Below are 19,189 nucleotides of genomic sequence, written 5' to 3' on the forward strand. Positions count from 1 at the left end.
CTAACATAGATAAAAGTATGAAATCTCTCCATTGCATAAACGATGGCTAGAAGCCCTTACTCTAGGCATAGTTTTACTCCACTTCTGTCAATGCTCAGGATGCATATGCAAGTGGTTTTCCTTTATGACAAGAGGCATGCCCCTAGCACTGCACTGTTCCATAAGATTAGCAGTGGCGTCACAGAATTCCAATACTGGAGCCTCCCTCATCTAGAACTGTACCATGCCTCTCAGGTCACCAAATGAATTTGTTTTCCTGCTCAAACAGTTCTCTAATATGTGAGCATATTTCAGAGAATCCAGGTACAAACTTTGTTTCAATGGCAATGAATCTGGCAATCTCAAGACCACATGTTTATCTGTGGAGGCTAGCATATTGTTTATCACTTCACCTTTTAAGGGATCAGGTTTCAGTCCCTCCACCAGATAGTCCATGTCTAATTCTACAGACATGCAGTTAAGACGCAACTTCTCTCTCTCTCTCTTTTTTAAATATCCTTTTAATTAGAAAGATGGAATCAACCATAATAGACCAAAATACAAGAGAACTAGATACAAACCGTCCCCCTTTCTCATTTTATACCACATTTTCTCCCCACCCCAAACCATAAACCCAAACATAGAACAAAAGAATATAAATGGGATCACCTGCCCATAATAATAATACACCTACCCACCCTAACACCCAATCCCCTTAAATCAGGTTACCCCAAATCCTTACCAGTGCCCCCCCCCCCACAACCCCAATCCATTTCAAACTTGACACACCAGGACACAGCCTTACATATTCAAGAGATAACTACGAGCCCTATGAGAGACCTTCCCACTCAGGAGACCATGTTTGTTGAAAAATCCTCCATTCTTTCGCTGATCCCTTCTTAGCATCCAAGTGTTCCAATTTCAGTAACTGATACATTTCATTTCTCCACTCAAAGATGGAGACTGCGGCTGCCTCCAATTCCGCAATATGCATTTCCTAGCCAGAACGGCTTTTTTCAGTAGAAAATTAGTTCCTTTCCTGAGTCCCAAAGAGTCAAAATTGGAAAACAACTGTATATCCGCCCATAAAGGTATTCGTTTATGCAACAATGTATATAAATATGCCACTGATGCTTTTCCAAAAAAAAAGTTGTATTCTATCAAGACCAAAACATATTTCTTAAATTGGCCGGAGAGAATTAACACAAAGGGCACTACGCTGTACTTGAAATTCCTGCCCGGAAGGTGCAGCACGGAGCCACAAACATCCGTAGTAAAAGCTTTGCTCCTAGATAGAATTCTTTCCCGATTAGTGACTAACAGGTTTCATAAGATGACGAAGACTCATCCATTGTGTGCTCATTAGATGAAAGTTCTGCAGTCCATGCTGAAGCCAAAGCATCACAGTCCCAGGGTACTTGGAAAGTATCAAGACTCCTTTGATAAAAATTTACACCAGCTGTTGTGATACAGTCCAAGTTTCAGAGAGTAAATCAGCCATATCTTCATTCAAGGTCAATCGATCCATGGAATTGACATGTTTCACTTGACGATAAGCAATCCTGAAATTGTTCTGCATTATCTTCTATACCATCATTTGAAATACAGCTTCCAGGCATCTGGGTCAAGGTCTTTTATTACCCTGTAGTGTGTGGTGAAATTTTCAGGTTTCCGACAAATCCAGTGACAGCCTTGCCGCACAGATTTCAGAAGCAGATGTCGATGAGTGGGAAATATAAGACGAGGTTTCTTAACATGTAAATAGGACAAAAGATGTACAAAAGATGCCATCAATTGTTGCTCCAGTGGTAATGGAGTAAAATACTGAGTACCCTTTATCCAGTCCACCATAATGTCTCATCAGATAAGCAACATTATATTTTCAAAGATCCAGACAAACCAGTCTGCCCCACCCCAGATGAAGTGACAATTGTTACGTAGTCCAAAGTTTCTTCCAAAGAAATTTCCGTAACACTTTACAAAACTGACTGAGTTCCTTATTGGTTAAATACATCGGAAAGGTCTTTATCATACAGAGCCGCTTAGGAAGTAGAACTATTTTGAAAAGCACTATGCAACCTCTCAAACTTAACGGTAATGAAGTCCATAAAGCCAAAATATCCTGTCTTCTTCATCAAAACTGTGACATTTTCAGAATAAGCTCCCGCTACAGAAGTTGTTAAATAAATTCTTAAGTATTTGATCCTGTGTTCTACTTTAAGAGGAAAGGTCTCAGTAACCTCCAAGAGGCATAGCCTCCGATTTATCTACAATTAAAACAGAGACTTGATAAAACATTCGACAAGGATTGCCTAGGATTAGTTAACAATAAGAGTAGATCACCTGCAAAGGCCATACAACGTACCTTCTCCCTCCCAATATGCAGACCCTGAACAGAGACAGCATCCTGCAATGTAATAAGCAATGGCTCCAGAGAAAGAAGAAACAAAGGAGGAGACAGCTGGCATCCCGATCTCGTACCCCTCCCCAAAGCATAAAACTCATTGATATCTGACCATTAATCAGAAAAATCGGAGCGGTATATAAAAGTTTTACCAGATCTAAATAATAGCCCCCAAACCATATTGTTCTAATATTAAAAAAAAAAAAAAAAAAAAAAAATCCCAGAGTGGAGTGGAGGAGTAGCCTAGTGGTTAGTGCAGTGGACTTTGATCCTGGGGAACTGAGTTCAATTCCCACTGCAGCTCCTTGTGACTCTGGGCAAGTCACTTAACCCTCCAATGCCCCAGGTACGAATAAGTACCTGTATAGACTATGTAAACCACTTTGAATGTAGTTGCAAAAACCTCTGAAAGGCGGTATACCAAGTCCCATTTCCCTTATGACATCACAATATCAGAAGTGAGCCAAGTATCGGGCAATCAAGAGGTTGGCTCTTATTGGTGGAATGAGTGGAGGAGTAGCCTAGTGGTTAGTGCAGTGGACTTTGATCCTGGGGAACTGAGTTCGATTCCCACTGCAGCTCCTTGTGACTCTGGGCAAGTCACTTAACCCTCCATTGTCCCTGGTACAAAATAAGTACCAGAATATATGTAAACCGCTTTGAATGTAGTTGCAAAAAACCTCAGAAAGGTGGTATATCAAGTCCCATTTCCCTTTCCCTATTTGAGATTCTACATGGAATGTTGCTATTCCACTAGCAACATTCCATGTAGAAGCCTGCCCTTGCAGATCAGCAACGCAGCCGCGCAGGCTTCTGTTTCTGTGAGTCTGACGTCAGACTCACAGAAACAGAAGTTTGCCCTTGTAGATCAGCAACGCAGCTGCGCAGGCTTCTGTTTCTGTGAGTCTGACGTTCAGATCAGCAACGCGGATGCACAGGCTTCTGTTTCTGTGAGTCTGACGTCCTGCGTCAGACTCACAGAAACAGAAGCCTGCGCGTCCGCATTGGTGATCTGCAAGGGGAGGCTTCTACATGGAATGTTGCTAGTGGAGGAGTAGCCTTGTGGTTAGTGCAGTGGACTTTTATCCTGGGGAACTGAGTTCAATTCTCACTGCAGCTCCTTGTGACTCTGGGCAAGTCACTTAACCCTCCATTGTCCCTGGTACAAAATAAGTACCAGAATATATGTAAACCGCTTTGAATGTAGTTGCAAAAAACCTCAGAAAGGTGGTATATCAAGTCCCATTTCCCTTTCCCTATTTGAGATTCTACATGGAATGTTGCTATTCCACTAGCAACATTCCATGTAGAAGCCTGCCCTTGCAGATCAGCAACGCAGCCGCGCAGGCTTCTGTTTCTGTGAGTCTGACGTCAGACTCACAGAAACAGAAGTTTGCCCTTGTAGATCAGCAACGCAGCTGCGCAGGCTTCTGTTTCTGTGAGTCTGACGTTCAGATCAGCAACGCGGATGCACAGGCTTCTGTTTCTGTGAGTCTGACGTCCTGCGTCAGACTCACAGAAACAGAAGCCTGCGCGTCCGCATTGGTGATCTGCAAGGGGAGGCTTCTACATGGAATGTTGCTAGTGGAGGAGTAGCCTTGTGGTTAGTGCAGTGGACTTTTATCCTGGGGAACTGAGTTCAATTCTCACTGCAGCTCCTTGTGACTCTGGGCAAGTCACTTAACCCTCCATTGTCCCTGGTACAAAATAAGTACCAGAATATATGTAAACCGCTTTGAATGTAGTTGCAAAAAACCTCAGAAATGTGGTATATCAAGTCCCATTTCCCTTTCCCTATTTGAGATTCTACATGGAATGTTGCTATTCCACTAGCAACATTCCATGTAGAAGCCTGCCCTTGCAGATCAGCAACGCAGCCGCGCAGGCTTCTGTTTCTGTGAGTCTGACGTCAGACTCACAGAAACAGAAGTTTGCCCTTGTAGATCAGCTACGCAGCTGCGCAGGCTTCTGTTTCTGTGAGTCTGACGTTCAGATCAGCAACGCGGATGCACAGGCTTCTGTTTCTGTGAGTCTGACGTCCTGCGTCAGACTCACAGAAACAGAAGCCTGCGCGTCCGCATTGGTGATCTGCAAGGGGAGGCTTCTACATGGAATGTTGCTAGTGGAGGAGTAGCCTTGTGGTTAGTGCAGTGGACTTTTATCCTGGGGAACTGAGTTCAATTCTCACTGCAGCTCCTTGTGACTCTGGGCAAGTCACTTAACCCTCCAATGCCCCTGGTACAAAATAAGTACCTGAACATACTTAAACCGCTTTGAATGTAGTTGCAAAAACCTCAGAAAGGCGGTATATCATTTCCCTTCCCCCAATTAACACAATCCTATGCTTTTGGGGCATCTAGACTTAATAAAAGGGCAGGAAGATTGTTTGTAGCACTATGTCCCAGAGCAGCCATTACTCATTAAACATTCCACACCGCCTGTCTCCCCTGTACAAAAACAACCTGGTCAGCATGAATTATACCAGGCAGTAAAATTGGCCAATCTAATTGCTAATATTTTAGCCACCAATTTCAGCTCAAAGTTAATAAGTGAAATAGGTCTGCAGGAGTCTATAGGAGTCTATTAAAGACAGATTCCTACTCGGTTTAGGTAACACCATTATTAAGGAATGATTAGCATGAAATGAAAAAGCACCATTGGCATGTACCTGTTCAACATAAGCAGCCACAAGCAGAGATACATGACTTGCAGGACTTTATAAAATTCTGTTACCAGCCCACCTGGACCTGGTGCTTTAGAAAGATAAGCTTGCTTAACAGCATTCCTTATTTCCAATGCAGTTATAGGAAGACGAAGGGGCTGCCCGTCTACCTCAGAGACAACTGGCAACCTAAGCTGAGAATTACTTTCCAAAATACTATAACTTAAGCACTCGAAAAATGAACATTAATCCCAATCTACAGTGGTTACCTAATGATACTGTGCGACTCCAACAATTCAATTCTTTTTTTTACTTAATTATTTAATTTTTAATGTTATTATTGTCTTTATATCATTCAGAAATGAATTTTGTTCATGTTGTTAAGAGATGAGATTTGAAGGAGGGAAGTCAGCGGTCTGAAACTTTCTATATTGACAGATTCACTGAACATCCACTCTTCATTGGCAAAAAAACCCTCTGTTTTCTTCTCTCTCTTTTCCTTACATGTTTTTAGTGACTATAGCTGAAACAATAAATTCTATGGAATTGTAAATAAAGCATAAACAACGGTTTCAACCCAAGCATAAGCAATCCATTTATCTTGAAATCTTCGTCCCTCAACGGTTTCAACCAACAGGTCCCTTCGCCCTTCAATTTCATTGGGCTTCGTCAGGGAAATCTTTTTGTTGTTAATACTCTCTTGTCGCTCTTAATCATCCACTTGTGTATTACCCAAGCTATACTTCCATAAGAATCAATATCCTCCAGGGGGATATTCTGCCTTTGATAAAAAGTTTTAAAATACTGGAAGAAAACTTCAGTTTTCCGTGCCCGTTCTGTAATCATCTGTTGTTGGTGCAATATCTCCTTACAATATTGAGGACCAGTCGAGCAAGCAGTTGGCCTGCTCAATTTCCATATCTATAGAATTTATATTTATAATATAAATAAGATCTCAATTTGAGTTCTAGTAAGTAGCCACTGCCTCTTATATTTGTCAATTTGAGCCTGTAAATACAATATTTCTCTAGTTGCCTCCTTCCATTTACCAGCAACATATGCTATTGTCTCTCCCATAAGCATCATTTTAGCGGTTTCCCAGAGCAAAACAGAATCAGAACATGTTCTGCATTATCTTCTACAAAAAGTGTTTCCACTGTTTACAGGCCTCATCCCAGTACAAATCATTTGGAAAATCGCCAATTCTTTGTAGAAAACCTTGTAGCTCCAACCAACAATTGCATGGTCAGACAGTACAGGAAGTCCGATCTCCACCCGCAGAACCCTGGAAAACAAAGAGGCGGCAACCAGCAGAAGATCTATTCGGACCATGGGTGTAGTCCATGGGTGTACACCCATGGGTGTAGACCATGGGTGTAGTCCAGATCTAGTGGATGCAAAATTCTCCAGGAATCAACCATCTAACACCCTGCAGAAAGAACTCAGCCCACAAACCCACCTGTGATCCCCAGGAGTAACATCACCCCTGCAGTCCATTTGTGGATCCAAAACAGAATTAAAAAGTCACCGACTACCTTCAATAGCAAATGCAAATATGAACCACAAAGTTGTATTATCTGTTGAAAAATGACATAGTAAACACATTTGGAGCATAGTCAATAAAAGCAGTTCAGTACCCTCAACATCAAAATATACCAAAACACACCTGCCAGATGCTTCATGCTCAACCTTACAAATAGTATAAGAAAGACATTTGCTAAACAAGACGGCCATGCCTGTACTATGTGTAGTACCCGTAGAGCAAAAGATTCCGTCAACCAGCTCCTATGCAGGTTTTGATGTTCAGTGTGTGACAAATAGATTTCTTGAAGGCAAGCTATATGAACCTGCAGTTTTTTCAACTCTTGTTGGTTGTATCTTAGTACTCTTAAATAAGAACTGATTCCTGCAACATGAGCACGCAGCTGTGGAATGCATTACCCACAACACTGAAAGCTATTGACGAAATAACCAACTTCCGCAAATCCCTGAAGACACATCTCTTCCAGAAGGCCTACAAAGAGAAGCCACAGCATTACAAAAATTACCTCACCAATCTACACAGTTATCACAGTTCACCTTTAACCTTGCCTAACAACTTCCTTCTCTCTTCCATTACATAATCTTTGAACACTACTAATTGTAACTGACATCACAGAATGATTATGTCATAACCAAACTCTGTAAGCCACATTGAGCCTGCAAATAGGTGGGAAAATGTGGGATACAAATGCAATGAATGAATGAATGAATGAATTCCAGGAATGTATTTTCAAGGTGGAGGATCCCATATCCCGAGGACTATAACAACAACAATGTAGTATAAAAACACAGAAATTCCCTGCCCAGGCCTAAAGGATTTCTCACTCAATGCCAATCATAGGAAGATTAAAAAAAAAAAAAAAAAAAAAAGAACAGTTCTCCTCAAAAGTGTGCCAATATATGTAAATACTATCACCCAATCCAACCCTCCTCCCATTCCCCTCTTTAGATCCATCACTAAGGCCTAACCCAATTACTAACCTGTAACCCACTCTACACCCCTGAAACTACCCCTCCTTTGTACCTTAAGACATGAACACCCACTTTTGCCCCTCCGCCAACACCCCACCCAGTATAAACTGAATGCAGCTTGGTAAGCTATAAGATGTTTCCCACTAAATCCCACCAGCAGATATGAAATGGCCAGCACCAACAATCAGTAACCCCAGTAACCCCCCCCCCCCCCACACACACACACACAAAATGGTCTAAACCAATATACTACCACAATTACAAAAACAACATGGGTGAGTTGGCAAAAAAATGTAAGCCACATTGAACCTGCAAATAGGTGGGAAAATGTGGGATACAAATGTAACAAATAAATAAATAAAATAAAAAGAATACTGAAAAGCAAGTCTAAAATAGAACTAAAGCAGAGAGACCAGTTAGACCTCATGTTAAGAACAGTGCACATGCATGGTAAAAAAAAATGCAGCTACAGAAAAGCAACAGAAGAAGCCATGCTGCCCCCAACGCATTCAAGGTTCAGATGAAAGCCATGCCTGTGGGATCCTGGGCATCCAAAGCAGTCAAAAAGGATCTGGCATCAGTGACTGGGTCAAAAAAAGCAAGGGTGACCATCCATATCCACTCTCACAAACGCTGGATATAGCGGTGCAAACTTAACCTACTTAGTAAAAAGGGTTGTACAAATGGATGCAAACTCCCAGTGCCAGATGGCCACAGCTGCGGAATAGCCTTGATAACAGAGGATTTTCTTATTTTCATAAGTTAAAGTTTTTCCAGAACGCATCGCTTGCAACATTTTAACTTTATGAGCATAATTTAAAAAACTTTTAAAATCACCACAGGTGGCCAAGCACCAGCAGGGACCTTAGGGCCTATCCTATGAGTCCTTTCCACCCAAAAGGGTCTGTGGTGGGTGCCCAACTGCAGAGATTGACGGAACCAGGCTTCTAAAAATCCAGTAAGTTCACCATCCAGGATCTTCTCTGGCACCCCAACCAACCAAAGATTATTTCTATGGGCTTTATTCTCAAGGTCATCTACTTTTTGAATAAGATCGCGGATTTGTTGGTCACTGTGCTTTAAAAGGTGGAAGACAAAATTTTTATTTAAAGTTTCCTATATGTAGATATAAATATCATGAAATAAAAACTGAATACCATTAAAATAGCTTCAAAAATTATTGTAGCTGGTGGAAACAGCACTAACAAAGGCTGTATTTTGTGCTAATTTTTCTCACTGTTCTATACAATACAGTAATACATGACCACATTTCAGTTAGGATATCCTGTTTACAACAACAGTTAAGATGAACCCATCAGTAATCTGCCTTGGGAAGCCTGGTGTTATATAAAGATTGGAAGTAAAATTAAACTCTCCTTTCATTGGGGCACATGGAATCACATCTTCACCTTATCTCTTTTGTACAAATGGATTATTCTGTTTTGAGCATGTTTCAGGGACAAGTGGTTTTCATAAGTCAAAATAATAAAAATATTTTCTTTCATGTAGATCTCTCATTTGTTTAAACATAATTAAATAGGCTATAAAAGCCCCTAATGCAGGCCATTGTTTTGTTTTTTTCATTTCCAGTGGTCATTTTTATTTCAAATCGTTTTTATTGATGGTTAACACAAACAGCAGCAAATACATGACACGGTACCATAATTTTGACATCTGGTATTGGAGTATGTTTAACAGATACAAAACCATCGAACATTTTCTCCCCAAGTTTTCTCCCCCCCCTCACTCCACCCCTACCTGGCCTTAATACTAAAACCCCCTCCCAAATTCAATACTCCCCGTTACACAGCATTCTGCTTCTCTGGTACACATAAACTTCTGCAGCGGCATACCCAAAATCAAGATGCCCACCGGGCGTCCTTGTTCTTATTCTTATCACCCCCGGTGGGCTGTTGCGACTAGGGCTATTCAGCTTGGAGAAAAGGCGGCTGAGGGGAGATATGATAGAGGTCTATAAAATAATGAGTAGAGTTGAACTGGTAAATGTGAAGTGTCTGTTTTCGCTTTCCAAAAATACTAGGACTAGGGGGCATGTGATGAAGCTACAATGTAGTAAATTTAAAACGAATTGTAGAAATTTTTCTTCACTCAATGTGTAATTAAACTCTGGAATTCGTTGCCAGAGAATGTGGTAAAGGCGGTTCGCTTAGCGGAGTTTAAAAAAAGGTTTGGACAGCTTCCTAAAGTCCATAGACCATTATTAAATGGACTAGAGGAAAATCTACCATTTCTGGGATAAGCAGCATAAAATGTTTTGTACTTTTTTGGGATCTTGCCAGGTATTTGTGACCTGGATTGGCCACTGTTGGAAACAGGATGCTGGGTTTGATGGACTTTGGTCTTTCCCAGTATGGCAATACCTATGTACTGTTTGTTTCAGCAGCACTCAGGGCGAACACGTGGTTTGTGTTTAGGGAAAGGAGCTGCAATCACTGACAGGCCTCAGCACCCAACAGGGGCTAGCTGTGTTGTCTTGTGATATAGGTGTTGTGTACCTAGTAATTGGAAGAAGCTAAGTATAAAAATATATGAGCCTCAAATCTCCCGGGCTGTTCTACTTTTGACTGACACTTGCAATGGAGTCCATTCCTATCATAGGCTCCCTGAAAATTAACCAGGAGGAAACCCAGCCAGTGAGAAAAAAAAAAAAACTCACAAAAAATTTCTTAAGGAAAAACTCACTGACTCAAAAAACCCTCCCAATGCTCAGGTATTGTCATATATCAGCAATGCACAATCAAAAATCAATACTAAATGGTCCCAAAATAAAAATGAAGTGCAGTAAGATATTGTTTACAAGCTTATCTTCTTCTCACACTACTAGCAAAAAAACTCACAGGATTACTTAGCTTCAAGACGAATCACATATGTTCTCTGCAAGACGACTTGATAATTCCAGCTTCAAATCCACCATCTGTTCTCACTCGACAGTGTAGATACATAACACCACGGAATAAAGCACCCTAATCTCGATTCTCTTCCTCGACAAGGGGCTTGTTTCACATGGCGCTGCTTCAGAAGGGGGAACCGCAACCACAGAACTAACTCCGCAAGATGGCCACTGGTTTTCAAAGAACGCCAAATGTCGCACCAGGTTTGTAATAATGCAGCGTCTTTATCCTTAGATGAATTAGTACCTCTGAAAAAAGGGAATGGTTGCTTAAAACGGAATCACTGGTAGACACCAGAGTTGGCAAAGCTTAAGAGGGGCTGTAGGAGGCTAGAGAGATCCTGGAGTAATGCCAAGGATCCCTGGTGTTTATAGACAGCGGAAAGAAGAGATTAAAATGTATAAAAATTCTGCTGTTGTGTCAAAAGGGAAATATTACGGAAAAATGATAGCCAAGCTACAAAAATTCATCAAAATAGCTTTTCCAAATTTTCAACTCATTGATAACAACTGATAATTTCACGTGATATACATCCTAAGGTGGATGAATTGGCAAATTATTTTCACACTAAAATAGATATTAATTAGGCAAAGTCTTGTTGAAACCAGACAGGATTGCCGATGATGGGAGTAACAGGAGAAAAGAGCAGATAATTCTGTGAAAGGAGACATGCTATGGAATAACATTTTTCAAAGTTGATACAAATACTATTAAAATCTACCTAAAAAGGTTGTCTAAGAAAGCTAGTTACTTGTTTGTCCTTTCTATTTACTTAAAAAATCTCCTTCTGACATAATGGTCTGGTTGACAATGTTTGTTACTTCTATTCTGAGTGCTAGGAGTTACCCCCTTAATTTGGCAAATGATTTTGCTACAATTCGATAGATCAGCCTCCTTTGATGCAGTGAACCATGAACAACTGTTGAATAGGTTTAGTCAGATTGGAGTGAGTGGTACTGTATTGAAATGGTTTAGTGAGTTTTCACAGAGGAAAATATATAGTATAAGAAAGAATAGAAGCCTGAATGCTAAGGCCCTCCACTGAAAAGGCCAGGCAGAGCTGCTGCTCCACATATTATTCATGGAGCTCCCAAAGGGCCGAGCCCCCTTGGACAGGTATAGCAGTCACCTTTGTGACCACCGTAACCAGGGGCATCCACCTTTGGGAAGACCCAACACTTCTCCAACTCTTCAGCAAAGGGTATAGAGAGATGAGCAACAGCCCTGGCGACCCCAAGGGGACCATCCAGGGACTTCCACTCTGCCATCATTGAGTGGATGTGAGCCTTATAGAGAAAAAAATGATGCGGAGCCCCAAAGGACCATTGTGGGAGGCTTAAGCACAGCCAAAGCCCCCGCAACCTCGTCTGAGAGACGATAGTTCCTTAAGACAAAAGGGATTGCTCCTCCACAGCCTCCCGACAGGGAGGATCCTCGGAACGAGAGTCCGCAGGGACCTCCAAGTCCTCTTCGAAGATCTCAAACTCCCTTCAGATGACCTTTTCTCCTCCATGGCAGCACAGAGGTTGCCAGACTGAAGGTGAGACTTGCCTACTATCTTTTGCATAAACATTTTTCTATTGCATAAGTTTCACAGTCCAGTCTAAGCTGTACAAATAGAATCAGAGTTAGGAACACGAGTTCTTCACTTCCTCTCTCCAAGGAAGCCCCTTTTTCCCAGGAGAAAGCAAGAAGAGTTAAGGACAACATAAGAGGGGCTCCGATTTTTAAAATGTCTTAAATGTTTACAATCTGCTAGAACAAAAGCATTATGGAGATCGATTTATAACATTTTTTTCAGCATGGAACATCTATTTTACATACAGAAAAAGGGCTTTTATAAAACGTGAGTGCACCAAAAACTCACTCATACTATATATGCTTTGCAATGGAAGGTGGTTTCGGGATGTATTTGGGCAGTTTAGATGCACACGCATACATTTACTCTTTCAGAGCAGGTTACCTCTATAAAAAGAGAATTTCCCACACAGGTACCCTGTTTAAAAAAAAAAAAAAACACAAAAACCCTGAGGTAGTTTGTTATTGAAAAGATGGATCTTCAGGAAAAAGAGTGAATAGACTAATAGGGAAAACAACTGTCACCATTAACATAGTAACATAGTAGATGACGGCAGAAAAAGATCTGCACGGTCCATCCAGTCTGCCCAAGAAATGTGCCACTTTTTTGTATATACCTTACCTTGATTTGTACCTGTCTTTTTCAGGGCACAGACCGTACAAGTCTGCCCAGCACTATCCCCGCCTCCCACCATCGGCTCTGGCACAGACCGTATAAGTCTGCCCAGCACTATCCCCGCCTCCCAACCACCAGCCCCGCCTCCAATCTCGGCTAAGCTCCTAAACTGGAGGCTCAATTCCAATCCCACTCTGCCAACACTAACAATATGCTCAAGCTTCAGATGTCAGTTCTCCAGCAGATGGACTCCCATAACCAAGTGATTTGTAGAAGGTAAATTCATAACAGGGAGCCTATGCGAAAGTCCAAAAAGGTAGCTATTTTAGCAACACAGATGACTCCATGCATTTATAACATAGGCTTGTACAACGATCCACACCTATTCCAAAGGTGTGAATGTAAGTGAAGGAGGAGTTATCTAACATTTAGAGCAGAAGGCTAAGAACTGGGGGGAGGGGAGGGGATCAGATGACAAGTCCACTTTGTGACCTTCCACTGCTTTAGGTATATATTCAGAAAAATACCTATTCTACTTGAATGCACACCACTTTGATAGCTTTCAGGCTTGCATGCGGTACATAGCAAATTAAATAAATAAAAATAAGTTTTTTATTTCAAGACTACATCCACTGAATGCTTCCTTATAACCCTGGGCTAGTCACTTAACCCTCCACTGCCTCCGGTAGGAAAAAACAAAAAAGGTTAGACTGTGAGTCCAATATGGACAGAGAAAGTACCTGCGTATAATAAACGTAAAGTGCTTTACCACGGAAAGGAGATACCTCAAATGAATGACCCTCCATGTAATTAACGAAGGACCTTTTTCCATATATCACACCCAGAAAATGATTTATAAAATTGCCCGCACAGAGGGCAATTCTACAAAGGTCGTCTAAATTTGGGAACTAAAATTCAGGGCACTGGGCTCCAATTCTAGAACAGCATCGAGGCACCCAGATTCCATCACAGAGTAAAGTGTAAGTGGCATTTGAACACTTAACATTCAAGCGCCATCACAGCATGTAAACGCTTACATTTTAGAAAGTAACTTTCCTATTCTATAAGTTACACACCTAAGTGTGGCACTTGGTCATACTGTGCACATGATCCCCCTGATTCTATAAAGGTCGCCAAAAATTGCATGCAAAACTTAATAATGAGCCCATTAGTACCAACAATAGGCTTTTTAACAAGCAATTACTAGCACTAATTAAGTGCAACTGGTACTAATACATGTAAAGATAGGCACAGGATCCACACCTAAAACGTACATGCAGTCCAAAAAAGGGGGCATGGTTTTGAGTTACACACATAATTAAAGAAAATGGGTTATGTGCGCGTAAATTTAGGTGCAGGTGTTTGCACCATGCGACCTCTCCGCTTAAGCGTTTACTCTCTAAACCTCTAAACCGTGCTGAACTTTAGGCGCAGCTTATAGACTACCCCCCCCCCCCCCATTTTCTTTTAGCTTGTATAGCACTGCTTAGCATCCAACTGGCAATCCGCATGTGCTCGTATCTTAGCGCACAAATGGTGCTCACATTTAAGTGCTAAGATTATAGAATTAAGAGGATAGCGGACTTCTACGCAAATTCACAGTATACAAACGCCACTGTTTTATAAATATATACCACAACACCACTAGTTTTTCCTGCCAACTATTACAAATGACAGACGACTTTAAGGGCCTTTGCTTAAAGTGCATTAAGTACGTAAAACGCAGTTTAATGCATGGTAACTGCTAGAGGGCTTTGCAGTATTTATGCAGTTACTGTACTTTACTACTACTACTTGACATTTACGCAGCGCTGTACAATTTAACATAGAAGGACAGTCCCTGCTCAAAGGAGCTTACAATCTACAGGAGAAATGTACAGTCAGTCAAATAGGGGCAGTCTAGATTTCCTGAAAGGTATAAAGGTTAGGTGCCGAAAGCAACATTGAAGAGGTGGGCTTTGAGTAAGGATTTGAAGATGAGTAGGGAGGGGGCTTGGTGTAAGGGCTCAGGAAGTTTATTCCAAGCATAGGGTGAGGCGAGGCAGAATGAGCGGAGCCTGGCGTTGGCGGTGGTGGAGAAGGGTACCGAGAGGAGGGATTTTGTACCAGGGGGATGGAGTGTGGGCGGAGAATGGGCATGGAAGGTTTTTTACAGTTAGCACGCTGCCTCAGCATGTGGTAAAGTGACCTCAGCACAGGACCATTTACTGCCTCCTAAAAAGGAGGTGCTATCCCCCGGATTCTATATATCATGCCTAGAGAACAGTATCGAAATCCAGGCATATTCCATAATGATGCACGTAACTTAATTGGCTTACGCTAATCAGCATTGATAACAACTCTCAACAAGCAATAATGCTACACGCCACTCATTATTTTATATAGACCTCTATCGTATTTCCCCTCTCTTCTCCAAGCTGAAGAGCCCTTGCCGTTTTAGCCTTTCCTCATAAGGAAGCCGTCCCATCCCCTTTATCATTTTCGTTGCCCCTCTCTAATTCCACTATATCTTTTTTGAGATGCAGTGACCAGAAGTGAACACAATATTCGAGGTGCGGTCTCACCATGGAGCGATACAAAGGCATTATAAGGTCCTCATTTTTGTTTTCCTAATAATTCCTAACATTCTATTTGCTTTCTTAGCCACTGCCACACACTGAGCAGAGGGTTTCAACATATCAACGATGACGCCTAGATCCCTTTCCTGGTCAGTGACTCCTAATGTGGAAGCTTGCATCACGTAGCTATAGTTCAGGTTCCTCTTTTCCACGTCATACTTTGCACTTGCTCACATTAAATGTCATCTGCCATTTGGATGCCTAGTCTCATGTAAGCCACATTGAGCCTGCAAATAGGTGGGAAAATGTGGGATACAAATGTAACAAATAAAAAATAAATAAATTTGAATAACTTTGTGTCATCAGCAAATGTTATTACCTTACTAGTTACTTCCATCTCTAGATCATTTATAAATATGAAAAACAACAGCGGTCCAAACACAGACCCCTGGGGAACCCCACTATCTACCCTTCTCCATTGAGAATATTGACCGTTTAACCCTACTCTCTGTTTTCTATCTTTTAACCGTTTTTAATCCACAATAGAACACTACCTCCTATCCCACGACTCTCCAGTTTCCTCTGGAGTCTTTCATGAGGTACTTTGTCAAATGCCTTTTGAAAATCCAGATATACAATATTGACTGGCTCACCTTTATCCACATGTTTGTTCACCCCTTCAAAGAAATGTAGTAGATTGGCGAGGCAAGGCTTCCCTTCACTAAACCCATGTTGGCTTTGTCTCACTAGGTTAGTTTTGCACTTGCTGTGTATTAAATTTCCTGCGTTAAAACACATTAAGTGCAAAATATATATAAACCCTTGAGGCAATTTAGCAAAAGAGCCCTTAAATGGTTTGTGTGTGTGTATGTATATATATATATATCAAACATATAAACGGCAAGTGACTGACTCACCTGTAAATGTGCAGTAGAGTCGGAACACTGAGAGTGTAGAAGTCCAAGCCCCGCCTCCACCAGCAGTACAGCCCAATAGGGAGGAGGGCTTGGACATGGGCGTGGAAATCGGAGGAGGGAGGAGGGAGCAGGGAGGGAAGGAGGGGGCGGAACTGAGGGAAAAAGACCCTGGGGGGAGGGCAGGGGAGAGAGCAGAGTTGGTGGACAGGGGGGAGGCCATAGGAAAACAAAAACTAGCCCGTTGTTACAGGCTTAAAGGCTAGTGTGTGTATAGTGTATATATACACACACACACACAGAGGCATATTTTCAAAGCACTTAGCCTTCCAAAGTTCCATAGAAACCTATGGAACTTTGGAAGGCTAAGTGCTTTGAAAATATGCCTAACACTGTACACCATCATATATATTTTTAAGATCTCACGTATAATAGCAAAATTAATGATTAAAAAAAGAAAAATAAATTTGGTTTTACTTCTGATGATAGATATTGATCCATTCTGGGCCCAAATTAGATAAGCAAATATTATTTTGATAGAAATTAAGCCCCATTAAACAAGCTATATTGTATAAGTAATCCTGCTGTGTTTACTTTTTCTAGTCCATTACAGCTCCAACCAAAATTTAAATCCTGCCCACATAAACAAAGATCTTTCTTGTCCACCCAAAACTTAAAAATTCATCCACATTAAGCAGCACACGCAATTTGTGAGTCACGTCCATCTGAGCAACACTCACCATTCAGTCTGGTCTGTCTGTTAGCCCTCACTCGCAAAAAAGTCTAGAGAAAAAGGAGGAAGGAAAGACGATAAATTAATAAATACCCAGCTTGCATGGCCAAAGACTTTTCAATCTGACACAGTTGAGTGCAAAGACGATGCTATCAATCACTTTAGTGTTAGGATTACATGAGATTGCTGGATCTCGCTCTCCCTCAGATGTAAACAAACCTACTTCCTCTCTGCCACCGGCCCTTTTCTCACTCTGCATGGCAGCTGCGGTCCGCAGATCCCAGGCAAGTCCCGAACCGCTCAGAGACCCGGTCGTGCAGCGGCAGCAGCCAAAAGTCCGGTCCCCCTGAGCCGGGCCCGATGCAGACGGATACAAAGCGCTGCAACCTGCAGCCTTTCTCAGCTCACAACAGCGGCAGCCATGTTGGCTTCGGTCATGTGACCGGCTGAGGACGAGGTGAGAGTTCAAGTTCCCATGGCAACCACTAGGCCGCAGGCTTCGATTCAAAAAACAAACAAAGCCAAAGCAGTCCATAATGAAAGTTTGGGCAGAATGAAATTGGGTTTCTTTTTTGAATTTCCTCAGTTGTTACAAGTGCACCAGTCACTTTTTAATTAAAGACAACCTTGTTTATGAACCACTTCTAAAGCTACTAGATTATGGTTTTGCATTTATCAACCCTTTATTTCTAGGAGGAAAAGGTTTCAGATGCACTGCTAATTCTTTGCTTTTGCAGTTTGCAACTTTCACATCAGCCTTAAAAACCTCCAACAAGACAGCTTTTATCATCTTTTTATTTTTATTTACGATTTGCTTCATCCTTTTTCTCTCTATACATTTCTTCAATCCTCTTTAGAAAACTTTGACAATTATTTTCTTAAGGGCATCACAGCTACTTCTCTTTATTAATGTGCTGTTTGCATAGGTTTGCTCCCAGGGAGACATTGACGAGGGGACACAGAAGAAATTGTGTGGCCTCCAATTTAGGCAGAACTAAGGGCTCCCATGTTATGGACACAACTAACCAGTTAGTACAGCAGTGATGTCAGCACGTTACTGATGAAAGCACCCATGCCCACATGCCCATTTCCACCCAGCCATACCCTTCCCCCCAAAATAAAAAATAATTCATTATCTTGTGCTTAGTGCATGCAGATGGCAAAACTAAAGTGGAATGTTTTAGCATCTCCCGTGTTAGGTCATTTTTGCTGTTTTTGGCGCATATAAGCACCTAATGTAGCTTAATAAAAGGGCCCCTCAGTTTAAGGCTTGGAATGAGCTGTTCAGTAGGAGAATGGAAATGTGCACTTGAGTACTCTTGCTGTCAAAGAGAACATGTGCTATAGGTAAGCAACTTTGCTTTCACAATCAACAATCAGGATTAGTTCAGGCAAACAAGTGGGTGACTCCTAAGCTCAGGGTTGCTCCATGGCTGACAGAATTGCCCCACTGTCAAGGAGTAAGTACATAAGTACCGCCATACTGGGAAAAGACCAAGGGTCCATCAAGCCCAGCATCCTGTCTCTGACAGCGGCCAATCCAGGCTTCAAGAACCTGGCAACCCCCCCCCCCCAAAAAAAAAAAAAAAAAAAAATTTAATATTGTTCAATGGGACTTTTCCCTCAGGAATCTGTCCAAACCCCCTTTAAATTCCGTAAGGCCAGCTGCTGTCACCACATTCTCCGGCAACGAGTTCCAGAGTTCATCTACCCGCTGAGTAAAGAAAAACTTTCTCCTATTTGTTTTAAATCTACCATATTCTAGCTTCATTTTGTGTCCCCTGGTTTTGTTGTTGTTTGAAAGTGTAAACAAACGCTTCACATCTGTCTGCTCTACTCCGCTCATTATCTTGTAGACTTCTATCATATCACCCCTCAGCCGCCTTTTCTCCAAACTGAAGAGCCCTAACCTTCTCAGCCTTTCCTCATAGGGAAGTCGTTCCATTCCCTTTAGCATTTTCGTCGCCCTTCTCTGCACCTTTTCTAATTCCTTTATATGTTTTTTGAGATGCGGCGACCAGAATTGGACACAATACTCGAGGTGCGGTCGCACCATGGAGCGATATAACGGCATTATAACATCCTCGTGTTTGTTTTCCATCCCTTTCCTAATAATACTCAACATTCTGTGCGCTTTCTTAGCCGCCGCAGCACACTGAGCAGAAGTTTTTAACATCTTATCAACGATGACTCCCAGATCCCTTTCTAGGTCCGTGACTCCTAAACCGGAACCTTGCATGACATAGCTGTAATTCAGGTTCCTCTTACCCACATTCATCACTTTGCACTTGTCAACATTGAACTTCATCTGCCACTTGC

General features: G+C 41.8%; 1 protein-coding gene across 4 annotated transcripts in view; it reads right to left on the reverse strand.

The window, feature by feature from the left end:
* RNF220 (ring finger protein 220) overlaps nt 1-19,189 on the reverse strand; it is a 739,925-nt gene that overhangs the window by 135,393 nt on the left and 585,343 nt on the right. For 2 of the 4 annotated variants that reach the window (XM_030206265.1, XM_030206262.1), the window contains exons 5-6: nt 16,878-16,920; nt 12,435-12,467 (exon numbers count right to left, since the gene is read on the reverse strand). In XM_030206265.1, the coding sequence (XP_030062125.1) occupies nt 12,435-12,467; nt 16,878-16,920 (76 nt within the window). The remainder of the gene's footprint in view (nt 1-12,434; nt 12,468-16,877; nt 16,921-19,189) is intronic. The other 2 variants (XM_030206266.1, XM_030206264.1) reach the window with 1 other exon arrangement.

Source organism: Microcaecilia unicolor, chromosome 6 (assembly GCF_901765095.1).
Source record: "Microcaecilia unicolor chromosome 6, aMicUni1.1, whole genome shotgun sequence".
Classification (NCBI taxonomy): Eukaryota; Metazoa; Chordata; class Amphibia; order Gymnophiona; family Siphonopidae; genus Microcaecilia; species Microcaecilia unicolor.